This window comes from Schistocerca americana, chromosome 4 (genome assembly GCF_021461395.2).
Source record: "Schistocerca americana isolate TAMUIC-IGC-003095 chromosome 4, iqSchAmer2.1, whole genome shotgun sequence".
Classification (NCBI taxonomy): domain Eukaryota; kingdom Metazoa; phylum Arthropoda; class Insecta; order Orthoptera; family Acrididae; genus Schistocerca; species Schistocerca americana.
In genome coordinates, this window is record NC_060122.1 from 774,640,864 (window position 1) to 774,658,028 (window position 17,165).

General features: G+C 38.5%; 1 protein-coding gene across 1 annotated transcript in view; it reads left to right on the forward strand.

The window, feature by feature from the left end:
- LOC124613071 (clavesin-2) overlaps positions 1-15,956 on the forward strand; it is a 258,754-nt gene extending 242,798 nt beyond the window's left edge. The window contains exons 3-8 of the mRNA XM_047141654.1: positions 10,711-10,870; positions 10,958-11,019; positions 11,283-11,476; positions 11,766-11,882; positions 14,807-14,900; positions 15,162-15,956. Coding sequence (XP_046997610.1) covers positions 10,711-10,870; positions 10,958-11,019; positions 11,283-11,476; positions 11,766-11,882; positions 14,807-14,900; positions 15,162-15,337 — 803 coding nt within the window. The 3' untranslated portion in view covers positions 15,338-15,956. The remainder of the gene's footprint in view (positions 1-10,710; positions 10,871-10,957; positions 11,020-11,282; positions 11,477-11,765; positions 11,883-14,806; positions 14,901-15,161) is intronic.
- Positions 15,957-17,165: the final 1,209 nt, after the last annotated feature.

Here is a 17,165-nt window from a genome sequence, read left to right on the forward strand (position 1 = left end):
ATGACGAATACACTCTTCCAATGTGCGTTCAACGCGATGTCGCCAAAGACGGATGCGACCACCATGATGCTGCAAACAGGACCTGGATTCATCCGAAAAAATGACGTTTTCATTCGTGCACCCAGGTTCGTCGTTGAGTGCACCATCGCAGGCACTCCTGTCTGTGATGCAGCGTCGAGGGTAACCGGAGCCATGGTCTCCGAGCTGATAGTCCATGCTGCTGCAAACGTCGTGGAACTGTTCGTGCAGATGGTTGTTGTCTTGCAAACGTCTCCATCTGTTGACTCAGGGATCGAGACGTAGCTGCACGATCCATTACAGCCATGTGGATAAGATGCCTGTCATCTCGACTGATAGTGATACGAGGTCATTGGGATCCAGCACGGCGTTCCGTATTACCCTCCTGAACCCACCGATTCCATATTCTGCTAACAGTCATTGGATCTCGACCAACGCGAGCAGCAATGTGGCGATACGATAAACCGCAGTTGCGATAGGCTTCAATCCGACCTTTATAGTCGTTATACTAGAACTGACATGTGATTACATTTTCACGCAATTTGGGTGCATAGATCCTGAGAAATAAGTACCCAGAACAACCACCTCTGGCCGTAATAACGGCCTTGATACGCCTGGGCATTGAGTCAAACAGAGCTTGGTTGGCGTGTACAGGTACAGCTGCCCATGCATCTTCAACGCGATACCACAGTTCATCAAGAGTAGTGACTGACGTATTCTGACGAGCCAGTTGCTCGGCCACCATTTACCGGACGTTTTCAATTGGTGAGAGATCTAGCGAATGTGCTGGCCAAGGCAGCAGTCGAACATTTTCTGTATCCAGAAAGGCCCGTACAGGACCTGCAACATACCTGCAACATGCAGCAGTGCATTATCCTGCTGAAATGTAGGGTTTCGCAGGGATCGAATGAAGGGTAGAGCCACGGTTCGTAAAACATCTGAAATGTAACGTCCACTATTCAAAGTGCCGTCTATGCGAACAAGAGGTGACCGAGACGTGTAACCAATGGCACCCCGTACCATCATGCCGGGTGATACGCCAGTATGGCGATGACGAATACACGCTTCCAATGTGCATTCACCAAGATGTCGCCAAACACGGATGCGACCATCATGATGCTGCAAACAGAACCTGGATTCATCCGAAAAGTTGACGTTTTACCATTCGTGCACCTAGGTTCGTCGGTGAGTACACCATCGCAGGCGCTCCTGTCTGTGATGCAGCTTCAAGGGTAACCGCAGCCATGGTCTCCGAGCTGATAGTCCGTGCTGCTGCAAACGTCGTCGAAATGTTCGTGCAGATGGTTGTTGTCTTGCAAACGTCCCCATCTTTTGACTCAGGGATCGAGACGTGGCTGCACGATCCGTTACAGCCATGCAGATACGATGCCTACCATCTCGACTGCTAGTGATACGAGTCCGTTGGGATCCAGCACGACGTTCCGTATTACCCTCCTGAACCCACAGATTCCATATTCTGCTAACAGTCATTGGATCTCGACCAACGCGAGCAGCAATGTCGCGATGCGATACACCGCAATCGCGATAGGCTACAATCCGACCTTTATCAAAGTCAGAAACGTGATGGTACGCATTTCTCCTCCTTACACGAGGCACCACAATAACGTTTCACCAGGCAACGCCGGTCAACTGCTGTTTGTGTATGAGAAATGGGTTGAAAACTTTCCTCATGTCAGCACGCTGTAGGAGTCGCCACCGGCGCCAACCTTGTGTGAATGCTCTGAAAAGCTAATCATTTGCATATCACAGCATCGTGTTCCTGTCGGTTAAATTTCACGTCTGTAGCACGTCATCTTCGTGGTGTAGCAATTTTAATGCCCAGTAGTGTAATAGGATGATTATGCTCGGAGTGGATGTGGAGACTGAAACGTGTACGGTACCGAAAGACTGTTCCTGCGAAGATCTGATAATAGTTTTTTAGGCTTCAATATAGCATTCAATTCGGTCGACAGGGAAGCGCTATCGACATACCGACAGAATTCGGAGTGGGCGCCAAAACAATAACAATTATCAAGCTAACGTTAATGTCGACCTGTTTGAAGACAGTTTATGGCGGAGCTTTCGAAGGTGGTCAGATAGGATGATGGGCTGCTTCTGATTTCTTGAGCTGTGTTTTGGGGAAGTTCATTTGCGACTAATGAAAAGAACTGGACAGGTTAAGGCCTATCAACAAAGTATGTGTTGAAGAACCATAAATGGTACCTTGAATTCGCTGACAATATGGCAGTCCATTCTACGAATACAGGTAACGGAGCTACCGAGAAGATAAACATACTGAAACAAAAAACAGAAAGGGTCGATGCCAAATTTCTTTCAAAAAACAAAATATGTAACACTCACCGAAGCTGTCCCTCGTGACCTAAAGACAGAGCACGGTAAGGCTGAAAGAGCTTATAGCTTTAAATATGTTGGGGAAATCGAACACCTGAAAACTAACGAAAGAAATGTCAGCAACTGGATGAGAAAATGTAGCCAATGTCTTTCGTAGGACACATGCTTTATACAAGAGAAAGTACTCCTTAAGGCCAGTAAAACTAAAACACTACAACACTGGTATTAAAACAGTGTGTCTGTATATTAGTGAACGCCTTTAAATGACAGGATTGTCGAGACGGAGAGACGTCGAGAAATTCGAGAGAAATGTTCTCTGCAAGATAATGTGTCTAAAGAGCAGGAATAGTTGGTTACACAATACGAGGAAGGAATATGACAGATTAATCGAGAGTATTAGAAAAAAAAGACTAAAATTTTATGGACCTCTGCGTATGATGGATAAATCGAAGCTGACATCACAAGTTTTCCTAATTGACAGCAGACCCAAATTGTCCGACAAATAGTTCAAGGAGGTGAGACAGTCTCTTGAGCGTGTTGGATTAAATCGAAGACACCCCACATCAGGCAAAGTATAGATCAGCGATTACCAGCGTTAAAGGCTTCAAAGGTGAACAGAAACTGAACAGGTGAAAGACATACGAAAGCAGATAGACTGCCAGAGGAAGAATGCAAATTTTGCGCTGCAAAGAAGGCTGCAAAACAGGACCACCTAACGTGGTCTTTAATGGCTATTATAGAATTTAAAAAATATCTTCATTGTTAAATATTGTAACTTTTCATCTCAATTACGTTAAAGAATGATGTTCTAATATTCCTACAGAAGTACTTGAGTGATGTTACAGTTGAGTTACCGGTACGTAATTAATAACTGCACATTTGTGCTACCTAAAGATGATAATACACGTAACTGCGTTAGTGACAAGCAACCGTGCTTCCCCAAGCATTCTAATCTGTGTATCTTGGCTCAAGTATCAGGTCTGATGCTTGATCGAATTCCGATTATGCTCGCTTGTGCAATCGTTGAAGCGTGGGCATGCTGGATTATTTATATCAAGAATAGGGAGGCTTGTAGAAGCATTCATCAATGACTGGTTTGATTTAATGTTTATTTAGTCCTGTTAAAATACATCCTGTATAAAGGTTGTATAATTTGTCAAATGAAAAAATACAATATTACGTAGAGAGAGAAAGAGAAGAAATCAGCAGTTCTATGAGGCAGTTTGCGTAGCCTGTCCACCGAGAATAGTTAATATGGAAATAATATTTACGTTTCTTTACCCACTCTTTACTCCATATACCTATCACGTTTCCTTTTTTTGTTTTTCTCACGCTACAAGCAAAAAGGCTGCCAAAGCCAGCGCTTCGTTGCATGAGATCGACATTTCCCGTAAAAGACTCACACGTTAGGTCTACAAGCATGCTTGAACCACATGGAGACGAGGGTTTGTGCATGCTTATGCAATCACGCTTTCGCATTGTGCTTGTCAAGCATACAGTTATCTGTGTTACCATCTTAGGATATTTCCTCTAGAGCCAACAATGATACTAATCTAATTCAAGTACAGCAAGTCATTATAGACGCTTGACTATTTATATCCTAGAAGTAGGTATTTCTCATTCCCTCCCAAAATAGACAGATGGAGAAATATTCCAATTGGGAATGTAGTGGAGAGGATTTCAATTCTGTCAGTTGTCTTACAACCGAGAGAAAGCTTCAGAAACCGCCGGTAGGGACCTTACGCTTTTGGACTTGACATCTACTAGTTATTTCGATTGTTGACATGTGGACCAAAACTCCCAGTACAGATATCAATAGTGTTTCCCACACTTTGACTGACCTATAATAATATACGAAAGAAAAAACTTGCCATTGTAAGAGCTGCCATTATATTACACCAAGAGAGTGTGAAATTTCCATATCATCAATAATATTCTCAACAGTCCTAGAGGATGTTTTCAGCTCCTTAAACTGAGGAAGTCAGTCAAGTATACGCTTAATGTAAAATATCTGAACCAGTTTTGTTTTGCTGATGAAGTTGTTCTGTTTGCTTCTAGAGCGAATGAACTTCAATAAGCATGGAAATACTTAGCACTGCAGGTTTGAAAGTAGGCTTGAAAATAAATTATAATAAGTCTAAAATAAGTACAATAGATACATCAGTAATAAAATATTAAATAGCCGCAATGAAGTCATAGAAGCAGTAATCGAGTTTTTGGTCTTAAGACACTTGAAAGCAACAACTGAATGAACAGCAAAGACAGGGTAAAAGTGGTGTAGAGTGCTTTACTTTAAACTGAATGAATTTCCACCCAAATTTCTAATGTGTCTAGAACGGGAACTTCACAGCCAGCGCGTGTTAGCAGTTTAACTTGACTTTAATGAGACATGGACCTTCATTGCAAAGCAATTCCAAAATCCAGATGCAGATCGACAATATTTTCGAACCGGAGTGAAAACTTAACAGTGGCAATGAGTTTGTTTCATGAACCCAATTCCTTGTCTAAGTAAAGTGACTTGACACTTTCTACTTAGCTTGCAGTACATGTATCTTATTACTTTTGTGAATATTAAGCAAAGCCAGTTATTTGTAAATACCTTCTGTTCATTTCTGTACTGACTTTTACAGTAACAGAGGAAATAAACACACAAAAATAACAATTTTCTCAGAGAAAAAATGGGAAATTCAAAGATATATGCACGCACCATGGTATAAATATGCATTTTAACATAAATGTTTTAGATGTTGGGGAAACAGATAGACAGCCCAATATTATAATAGAGGAATCCAAAATGTGTTTTTAGTAATATACCATTAGCCCGACCGGTTGGCTGTGTGGTCTGACGGACAGCTTTCCGGGTGGGAAGGAGCGCCTGGTCCCCGGCACAAATCTGCCTGGTAGATTTGTGTCGAGGTCTGGCGAACCGGCCAGTCTGTGGATGGTTTTTAGGCAGTTTTCCATCTGCCTGGGTGACACTATGTCGGCGATTGCTGTGCAAACAAGTTCTCCACGTACGTGTACACCACCATTACTCTACCATGCAGACATAGGGGCTACACTCGTCTGGTGTGAGACATTCCCTGGGGGGTCCACCGGGGGCTGAACCGCACAATAACCCTGGGTTTGGTGTGGGGCGGCGGAGGGGTGAAGTGGACTGCCGTAGTCATCGTGGGATTGTAGACGGCTGCGGCGGGGACGGAGCCTCTCCGTCATTTCTAGGTCCCTGGTTAACATACAGTACAATATAGCATTTATTTATTTTGTGATGCAAAAAACGCAAAGAAAAAGGCAAGCTTTATGTGAAATTGACATCACACGAGACACTAACAAACTCAGCTTTGAATGGCTGAAATCCAAACAACAAACAAATTTCTGGAAGAAGACAGTTGCTGAAGCAGCCTCCTAACATTTAGGTACTTTTAGAGGTGTCAAGACAAATGTACGTCGATGATCATTAGCATTGCACACCTACAGAATTAAATGTACAATCAAAAGCCAGTTCCTTTAAAGTATTTTATGCTTACAAATTACTCATGAATCATTTCATTTACTATGTCACAATATTCCTGCATTTCTGTGACAAACCTTCTGGTTCAGCAAAAGAATCATCATTTGCAGTACCCTGGGCTTTATTTAGCAAGCCTCATATGAGCTCACAGCACACAAATGACCATCTTCAGAATTATACTCCTTCCTATGCACATCATCATCATGCACTTGATATCCACAGGTGGATAAATGCCTCCTCTAAACTTTTTCGTGCATTCCACTGAGTATTTCCATGCTTAATTGATGGGCTATTGGAGGAAAGATCAGAGTATTTAGTTCCTGAATTTAATTTGAATGTCCCTGCTCCTTCCTGTGAAGTGAATTGACAAGACATTGTTGATGGTCATTCGTCCATTAAATGTGACCCTTTGAAGTTCTCCATGGGTGCTTTTCATTAGATGTGGGCAATTTATAGCTATCTTGCTTCCCTGTAGCCTTTTCTTTCACTCCAAGATCATAGATAACATAGATAAATAAAAAGAGTTTACCATTTTCCATTACATTTGTAAGTGATCTGTGAGCCTGTGCATCTGTGTAAAACACTTGTGAAAAGTTTTATCTTGTTGTTACGTGCTGTTTCAATTAAGATGTCAGGCAAGTTTTTACTACAGCAAATATTAAGTTCCACTCTCATTTATTGCATGTATTGTAGCGTTGCTCTTGGGGGACAAAAAGAAAAAGAATTGTTATTTTATAATTTTTTTGAAAAATGTCGAAAAATTGAATATTTAGATGGGCCACTTGGCAACAGAATCAGGGATTGATTACACTATTATAATAACATACGTTGAGCATTAAATACCTGGTTGGATTATTTTGAATAAGAGCAGCAGATTGATTTATTTGAGATCGTTCGGAAGAAACATCATATTGTGCGTTTTTATAGTCACGATGTAGTCATACCCATAACAACACTAAGGGACCAGAAGATTTATAGACTTTAAAAGAAATGCAACACTACACAATTAAAAAAAAAGAGCTGATTCAGAAATAATAGGAAAACAATAATGTTCCTTCTGCCTCATGTTGCGTTTGGCCCATCAGCATGATCGTAATTTCTGGTGATGAACTAACACAAATAATTAACATTCCAGTAAATGAGGAGATGAAAATCATCAAGGTTAATTTACTAAAATAAGCACACTTATCTTTAACACATGTTTTTTAATGGTGCATACCTTTTCATATTAAATTACAGTAGATGACCATTGTGGTTAAATACTTTATACATAACAGTCAAAATGTCCTCTTGATGCTGTCTGTTTGTAATCAGTTACAAGAAACTACATGTTTTCTGATTGGAAAAATAACAATTAGCATATTTACTGAATATTTTCACATAAAATATAAAATACCAATGCGGAACACAGCACGTCCGCATCAACCTTTCATGGAATACAAACAGTAAAAAATGAGGTGCCCAATGCCTCATTGTCTTGAAACAACAGAATTCTTTTTTATATCGTTAATTGATACATGTACATAGAGATTTACAGGCGCCGCATAAGAATGGCAAAGATAAAGAATAATAGATTCTGTCGCTGTGATGCGATGGTTCATTTCTTTTACTTTACAATTGTTCGATAACTTTAGGCCATCAGGCATTTACTATTGAGCATATATTAATGTTTGTGAGGTGAAAATTACTAATATTACAGTATGGAGCATGAAAAGAATAACATAAGTCTGTATGCCCTGTCATTAACACAATTGTATGTTCCAGTTAACTGTGTAAATAATATGTGTAAATAATATGGAGCACACTGGAGAATAGTCATAGACATAGTGCAGAAAATTTATTGTTCTAACTGTCTAATTAGATCTGTGGGAGGTAGCACAATTCATTAGAAACAGGACAACAATGAACACACTGTGAGATATACCGACACCATCATTACAATTGATAAAAAAGATTTTGAAGAGAACAAACTTTCTACCAATACTTGATGCATGATTTCCTTTATCACTTAGTATTTGTTGTCCTTGTTCCCATGTTCTCCAGCTAAGATTTCTCTCATGAATCAAACAAGTTTGTCATTCTTCTTATATATTCAACATTGATGCAATTTATTCAGTGGTGTTCTAGCTTGAATTATCTTGTAAGCAACCATTAAAGCCAAGATTTTTATGTAATAGCAACATGCAAAATATATACATATTAATGCAATGAAAATGGTTAAAATGTGTTGGGAAATATATATTGTCATAAAATATTTTATTAAATATTTTACAAAGAAACAATAGTTTCAATTGAAATCAACTTCTGAATTACACCATGGCCTACTATATTATATTGATATGCTCACAGATGTCCCAGAAACATGAAAAGCACATTAATTATTTATTTATTTGGTCCAGGAAATCAATTTAATATGTTGTTTTCACATATGGGACAAGAGGTAAAAAACTGATTTACGATTACAGTAGACACTATGACCACATGATCAACTTAATACAAGTACAGTACATCGTAATATAAACTTACATACTTCACTGCATGTACATATAATAGCTTTAGTTATTAAGTGAGAATATATAATCAAATTATATTATAAAGTGGCATAATACATAATTAACAATATTTAATAAATGAGATTTACTTAATATGGTGTTCCAGAAATTCAGAGACAGAGCAGAAGCAGTGTCAAGCAAGGATTGTTTCATCTTTGCATTAAATGTATTTAATGTCAGTAAGCATTTTACATAAGAGGGCAAATGATTATCCAAAATAACTCCAGTATGATTTACTTCTCTTTTGCATAAGTTTGTACTTACCATCTTTAGATGTAGGCTAAGGTTCAGCCTAGATTCATATGCATGTAAATCAGAGTTTTGTTGGAAGATGTTTCCATTTTTTAAGTCTTGTGAAAATTAGTCTACATACAACCATTTTATAGTATGTATGTACAAATGTATGCATGTATGTTCATTCCACGTCTCCTCATAAAGCACTGGATGGTCTTAATCAGCATTGGTAAACATATAACTTACTGTCTGGAAATCATCACTGTGGGGGCAAGAACCACCTAACTTCAAAGGGGTGGGGGTGGGGGTGTAGCCCATGACGTGTCGGTACTCATTCTTTAATCAGCCAGCATTTGAGAATGTGAGTGCTTAGGGACTTGCAACAGAACTGACACACAATTTGAAACCCTTAAGAAATTTCTTCTGCTTGATGACCCCCACAAAATTATAAAAGGAGGAAAGTTCATTGTTTACTATATTTTTGCTGTTCATGCAGTAAATGTGTCACATCAAGCATGATGTTTTGATTTATTATTTCTTCACTACTAACTGTATTCATAACACACTAATAGACAGTTACCACAAAATGTACCAGCAAAATTATATCACTTTATGGCAGATAGTTCAGAAGATATGATTTCATAAACATTGAGTTGTGTGAAAACTGCTGCATCAAGCAAGACATTTAAATTTATTACTTCTTTGCTAATAACTCTATTCACAACACTTTTTGCAGAGAGTATCCACATCTGTGATTGAATGTACCTAGAAAAATATCTCATTGTATGACACAGAGTTTAGGAGCTATGGCCTCAAATACAGAGATACATGAAATCTACCACATCATGCATGAAATTTTTAATTTATTACTTCTGTACTACTAACACTGTTCACAGCACATTTTTCAGACAGTGACCACACATACCACTGGACACACCTGCAAAATTATATCATTGTACAGAACATAGTTCAGGAGTTACGATGTCCTAAACATTAAGTTGCATGAAAATGAAACTGCATGTCGAAATTCAATAGAGATACAGGTAAAACTTGTCTACAAATACATGTGAAATGTATTAAGTGTATGTGAAATATATTTGACATGTCCTTACATGGGCAAAGACATGGATAAAAAACTCATACTAATTCCCTGGAACAATTTCAGCCAAATTTGGTACACATGTTACTTACTTATCGGATCCATGGAACATGAAATTAACTACTATCTAATGTGGAAAGAAAAACAGCCTCCACATTGGGATGAATGGGGGGGGGGGGAGGGTGGGGGGGGGGGAGAGAAGGAGATGGACACATAATGATGGGGAAGGAGGAGATGGGCACAGATATGGGAGAGGAGGGGATGGACAGAGGGGGTGGGGGGGGGGGGGGAGGAGAAGTGAACTGAGAGAGAAAAGAGGAGAAGGTGGACAGAGAAAGGAAAGAGGAGACAGACAGAGGCAGGGAGTAAGAGATTGGCAGAGAGTTGGGGAATAAGGAGTTGGGCTAGAGGGGAGGAGCAGGAGGACAAAGAGAGGAGGGAGGAAGATGTGGATTAATAGAAGGCTGGAATAACTACATACCCAAAAATGCTGGATATTCAGCTAGTAACTACATAAAAATAGAGATGTCCACTACAGCCCAGATTTTGTTCCCTAGTGAACACCCAAGCCCAAAGAAGAATAATAGGGGTATATTTTGCTTTTGCAACTATTCTGAAATAGGTTGTGTGTTTCATTTAACTGAGCACACTGCAGTGTCTGTCTAAACATTTGTCTTTCTCTTCAGTTCAGAATTATTACTTCAGCTTGGCACCATGTTATGCTCCCAGGCAACACTGTGAGAACAAATTCTTTAGAATATGAACACAGTTCATCATGCTTATATTTTAATCACATTTTCTGTCTTGTTGTCAAATCAGTTTTGAATGAAAACTCTGGCTCTCACATACTTCCTTCATTATAATCCCCAGTTAGATCCTTACTATGTTAAATGTGGCAATGAAATTTATTTGTTTGTTTTCTATTTTTTTTTTTTTTTTTACAGACAACAGCTTCCTTCTTCGTTTTCTTCGTGTAAAGAAGTTTAGTTTACCAATGGCTCAACAGGTCCTACTGAAATACCTAAATTTTAAGAAGACATTCTCATACTTAGTACCAAAACTTGACCCATTAGACTCACGAGTAGATGAGCTTATCAGACGTGGGTATGTAAAATCAATATGCAGTTATATGTTGACTCCTCTTTTACTAAAGTGAATTTCATAAAACTGAACCAATTGCATTCTCCACAGATTCATGTTTGTTTTACCAAGAAGGGACAAAAATGGTCGTAGGGTGATTTTCTATGCAGCAGGTATGCAAGTTTCAGATTAAAGTAATGATAAAGATGATAATAATAATAATAATAATAACTTTAGTAATATTAATATTCTGAAAGAACTTTGCTTTCCATTATTCTGCAGTAATAAATGTATAGCATATTTTACCATGCACAAGATACACTTCTTCATTATGGAGTGCCAAATTGGAATAGATAACTCTTTTATCAATGAAATTTTGGAACATTAGCTGAAAAATTTCTCCTGCAGTGTGAACTATGTAGATTATTTTTTAAAGGTAAGCTGGATCCAAAGAAGCATACAATTCAGGATGTAGGGCGAGTATTCATGATGACATATGAGGCTCTTATGGAAGATGAAGACAACCAAGTGCTGGGGGTAACACACATTGGTGATATTTCCAATTTCTCACCATCACTCATTACCTTCCTTACACCAACGGAGTTTGCAACCATTGTTAAGTGGGGAGAGGTAAGACATTTGTGACTGTGTAGCAGAGCTTTAAATAAGGTAAATGTGACTTTTCAATTGTACAGCTGTGATGAGATGCTGAATATTAATGAGACAACTGTCATTTACCTGATATCAATGTAGATAATTTAAGGTATTATAGAGATTTCAAAAGTAGAAACACAATAAATTTCTGTGTAAAACTGCTTTAAATTTAAGATGATAGTTATGCTCAGTTGTTTACAACTGAATTCACTGAACAGGTACTACCGACACATATACTTTATGTAATTTATTTTTGAATTTACAGCAATCAGTGCCAATGAGGCACAAAGAAGTTCATTTACTAAATGTTCCTGCCCCAGTGCGATATGTGTATGACTTTGCACGAACAAGACTGAGCGACAAGATAAAGAACAGAATTACAGTAAGTACATTTTATCATGTTTACAATTTGTTTTTACTATTATAATAGCAATAAGTTCTCATTGACTGAGTTTATTGTTCTAATTTCTTTTTGAATTTTCCTCTGTCGCTTGGCCTTGCTTGAATAATCAAAATAAGTGGCACAAAATTTAATCTGAACTGCCATATCTTTAGATATTTTTTGACTCTTCTTTCTGTACCCTTTAACAATTTTGCTAAAATGTTGCACCATTAGTTATTACAACACATATAATTAAAATACTGAACAACATTACATATTAGAGGAGGGAGAATCTGCCCCTAGTAGCTGGGTGGTCAGCGTGACGGAATGTCACACCTAATGGTCCGGTTTCGATTCCCGGTTGGGTCGGGGATTTTCTCCATTCAGGGACTGGGTGTTGTGTTGTCCTTATCACCATCATTTCATTCCCATCAACACACAATTCGCTGAAGTGGTTTCAACTCGAAAGACTTGCACCAGGCGAACGGTCTACCCGACGGGAGGCCCTAGCCACACAGCATTTCCAGAGGAAGGAGAATGGATGATCAAATCCACATTTAACTACACACAGACACCAAAGGAGCTGAACTATTTGAGAATATGTCACTTATTGATACAAAATATTTAATACCTCTTGAACTAAAGAACAAACTGTTTGATATTTACACAGTTCTACCCATGCATTTGTTACTTTCAGTACAATTTGCACCTATTTTATCATTTTCTATTAATCTGTCTAAAAGTGAACAAATGTCAGTACTGTATAAATCTTTCCCTCAACTACTTTTTATTAATTTGGACACTTGGAGCTGAGTGTTGTAACTGATGCAGCAAGTTCTACATCTACATCTACATACATACTCCGCAATCCACCATACGGTGTGTGGCGGAGGGTACCTCGTACCACAACTAGCATCTTCTCTCCCTGTTCCACTCCCAAACAGAACGAGGGAAACTCGCGTGATGATCAAACCTACCAGCAACAAATCTAGCAGCACGCCTCGGAATTGCTTCTATGTCCTCCCTCAATCTGACCTGATTGGGATCCCAAACGCTCGAGCAGTACTCAAGAATAGATCGTATTAGTGTTTTATAAGCGGTCTCCTTTACAGATGAACCACATCTTCCCAAAATTTTACCAATGAACTGAAGATGACTATCTGGCTTCCCCACAACTGCCATTACATGCTTGTCCCACTTTATATCGCTCTGCAATGTTGCGCCCAAATATTTAATCGACGTGACTGTGTCAAGCACTAGACTACTAATGGAGTATTCAAACATTACAAGATTCTTTTTCCTATTCATCTGCATTACTTTACATTTATCTATATTTAGAGTTAGCTGCCATTCTTTACACCAATCACAAATCCTGTCCAAGTCATCTTGTATCCTCCTACAGCCACTCAATGATGACACCTTCCCGTACACCACAGCGTCATCAGCAAACAGCCGCACATTGCTATCCACCCTATCCAAAAGATCATTTATGTAGATAGAAAACAACAGTGGACCTACCACACTTCCCTGGGGCACTCCAGATGATACCCTCACCTCCGATGAACACTCACCATCGAGGACAACGTACTAGGTTCTATTACTTAAGAAGTCATGTTTGCCGATATTGTCTACTCTCTCTCTCTCTCTCTCTCTCTCTCTCTCTCTCTCTCTCTCCCCCTCTTTTCTTTCTTCTTTTTCTTTTTCAAAGTGGTGGACATTGTTGTATACCATAGTAGTAAACACTAACATAATATCTAATGCAGAAACAGCAGCCTCATTTTCTGATTACTAAAATTAACAAATATCATTGTATACCATGGAAGTAAACACTAACACAATATCTAATGCAGAAACAGCAGCCTCATTTTCTGATTACTAAAATTAACAAATATCGTACAGTCAGTTGCAACTGCACTAAGTAATGTACAGATTACCAGTTTCAGCTGCCTATAACCTTCTTTTGCTGCAGTAGTATACCATACATTAATTGTCACAATGCAGTTAATTGATAATCAGCAAAAATCAACATAACTATCCAACAATATTTCTATTCATTTTTATAGATGCGAGACAAAAGGCTACAGTAAAATAAACTGGAATCATTCCTATCACAGCAATGCCACTGATAATAGTGAAGGGTCATATACATCTTGAATGACCTACTTATTGCTGAGGCAATAACTATTTCAGCCCAGTAGATGTAGCTATTTATCTCAACTGTATCAAAACATATTTAAGTGTTGTACAGTACATGGTCCTTTTTTTTTTTCTTTTTTTAATGAAGCACAGTTTGACAATTAGTATAACAACATCACATTAGAAAATGACTATAGCTTCGCAAAACTGGTAATGTGTGCATTATGTTGTGTAAATGTGACTCAATAAAAGCATCTGTAAAATAAAATCGTGGCAGTGACTGTTAAATACAATAGCAGATTGATTGCTTTTAGTGTGAGCTACCTGAATGTTAGCTCTAAGATTCTGTAATAAGTTATTTTAAATTTCTCTAACCCAGTAATGGCTGTGATAAGACACTACAATGTGAAACAATGAGACAACAAGCTCTGATCAGTTAAGCTTCATAGTGTCAAACAATCAATCAGCCCAGTTCATGCTCCATAAATGTCCTTCAAAATACTGTATAGAGAACTGGAGTTTTTATTGTTTGCAATATGAACTCACCATGACTCATTGCTTTAAGCATACACCAACATGAGTTATTTTCCCAGCAACCATAGCACAGCTACCTATTACCTGGAAAGGTATTTCTCATCCAAAATTGCATAACCAGTTTCAATAATCCAACTCAAAATTAATTTTTTTGTTAAATAAATGCTGGAGACTTAGCTATGAGACATGATTTATTAAGTAAACCACATCCATCCTATGCGGCTTATTACTCAATACAATCTCTTCCCTTTCAGATGCATGAGTCCTTGGGCAACCTTCAAAACACGGTAGGACTTGACATACTCCCTAAAGAGTATGGTGGACAAATACCTATGGATGAAATGATAGGTAAGATTTTATTTTTTAGAGATGTGATTCTCCTTTTAAAAAGTGATTCATTAACAGTAGATATGTTACACTGCAACTAACATATTCTTACCCGTTTAACAGTAATGACAGATGCTAGATTGAAAGAAAAAAAGAGGAAAGGAGGAAGTATGAATAATTAATTGCTGTTAGAAACAGAGAACTGATATCTAAGCATCTTACTTACAACAGTGTTCTTGTTACAGACAATAATTACAGTAATGAAAATGATTTTTATTGCAGATCTCTGGAAGAAGGAACTTGTTGCCAAAAGAGACACATTGTTGGCATTAGAAAATATGAAGATACTGAGTGACCAAGGAATAATCAGAAGAAAAAATACTCAGAATGGTAAACACCAAAGCATAATTGGGATTGAGGCTCTAAATGGCAGTTTTCGCAAACTTGAAGTGGATTGATAGGGAGCTGCCACAAACTCAAAATGAAATGAATCTATTCAATTTTGGGATTTATCATTCCTCAATTATCTACATATTCTAAAGACAAAAAAGTTTAGTTAAAATTATTTCTAAAGAGCTGCCTTAAAATTCTTTCAAAACTAAGCCAGCAGACAGTGAGAAGTAGCCAGTGATCCTTTCGTTAAAGCAAGGTTCCTCAGGGATTTGTGTACTGAAAAATAAAAAAAGCAAATGTGCTTAATTATATTATTTATTGTGCATGGATGTTAATGTTATCAAGGGAAAAGAAGGATGCTGCATTGTAGCTGGGTGCTGATTTTGATAATACTCATCTAGTGTGCAGTAGAGCTGGTAAATGCTAGTCCTGTCACTTTATCACAATCAGGCTCAGTGCATATCATGGTTGTTACATTTTAAGTACAATCTGTTCATTTTCTGTGAGAGCTTCCTCCTTTTTTTCTAGACATCAAGTACTGTCTGTTCATATCTTTAACTTTTTGTACTGAATGGTCATACATCTTATTTAATTTATAGTTGTAGAACATATACTGTAATGTAAATAAAATATTGAAATACTTGTATTTAAAAATACAAAACTGAATAAAAAAATAGTTTTTAATAGTGTTTGTATCCTGTAGCAAGAAAATAGCACATGTATTTTCTCTTACCTGTATCTTTAGATTGCAAGGATCACTAGTTAAATATGTAAGACATAAGGGATACTGTATGTTTAAAACAGACATACAAACAAATCATATTCAATCTGTTGCCAGGAACCTACCCTCCTATATAAAAGATACCAACTACTTCCTCCACCGACTCTCCACAGTTCCTGTCCCTTTATCACACGGTGCCCTGCTCGTCATTATTGATGCCACCTCCCTGTACACTAACATTCCTAATGCCCGTGCCCTTACCGCTATTGAACACTACCTTTCCCAGTGCCCAATGGATTCCAAACCAACAACCTCCTTCCTAGTTGCCATGACCAACTATATCCTCACCCACAATTACTTCTCCTTTGAAGGCATTACCTACAAACAAATCAGGGGTAGGCTATGCACACCTGCATGGCACCATCCTATGGCAACCTATTCAGGGCCATCTAGAGGAATGCTTCCTAAACACCCAGAATCCTAAACCCTTCACCTGGTTCAGTTTCATGGATGACATCTTTGCTATCTGGATTGAAGGTGAGGACACCCTATCTACATTCCTCCAGAACCTCAACAACTTCTCCCCATTTGCGTCACCTGGTCCTGCTCAACCCAACAAGCCATCTTCCTTGATGTTGACCTCCACCTCGAAGATTGATACATCAGTACCTCTGTCCATACCAAACCTAATAACCATCAGCAATACCTCCACTTCAACAGCTGCCACCTATTCCATACCAAGAAGTCCCTTCCATACAGCCTAGCCACCCATGGTCATTGAATCTGCAGTGGTGAGCAGTCCCTCTCAAAATATGCTGAGGGTCTCACTGAAGCCTTCACTGACTGTAATTATCCTCCCAATCTTGTACAAAAACAAATCTCCCGTGCCTTATCTTTCCAGTCTCCCACCACCTCCCAAAACCCCACCATCTGGCCACAGTGGAGCATTACCCTCATAACTCAGTACCATCCAGGACTGGAGCAACTGAATTACATTCTCTGCCAGGATTTTGATTGCCTCTTATCATGCTCTGAAATGAGAAATATCCTGTCCACTATCCTTCCCACACCTCCCACAGTGGTATTCAGCCATACACCAAACCCACACATCCTTACACAACCCCTCTTCCAAATCCCTTACCTCATGGCTCCTACCCCTGTAATAGACCTAG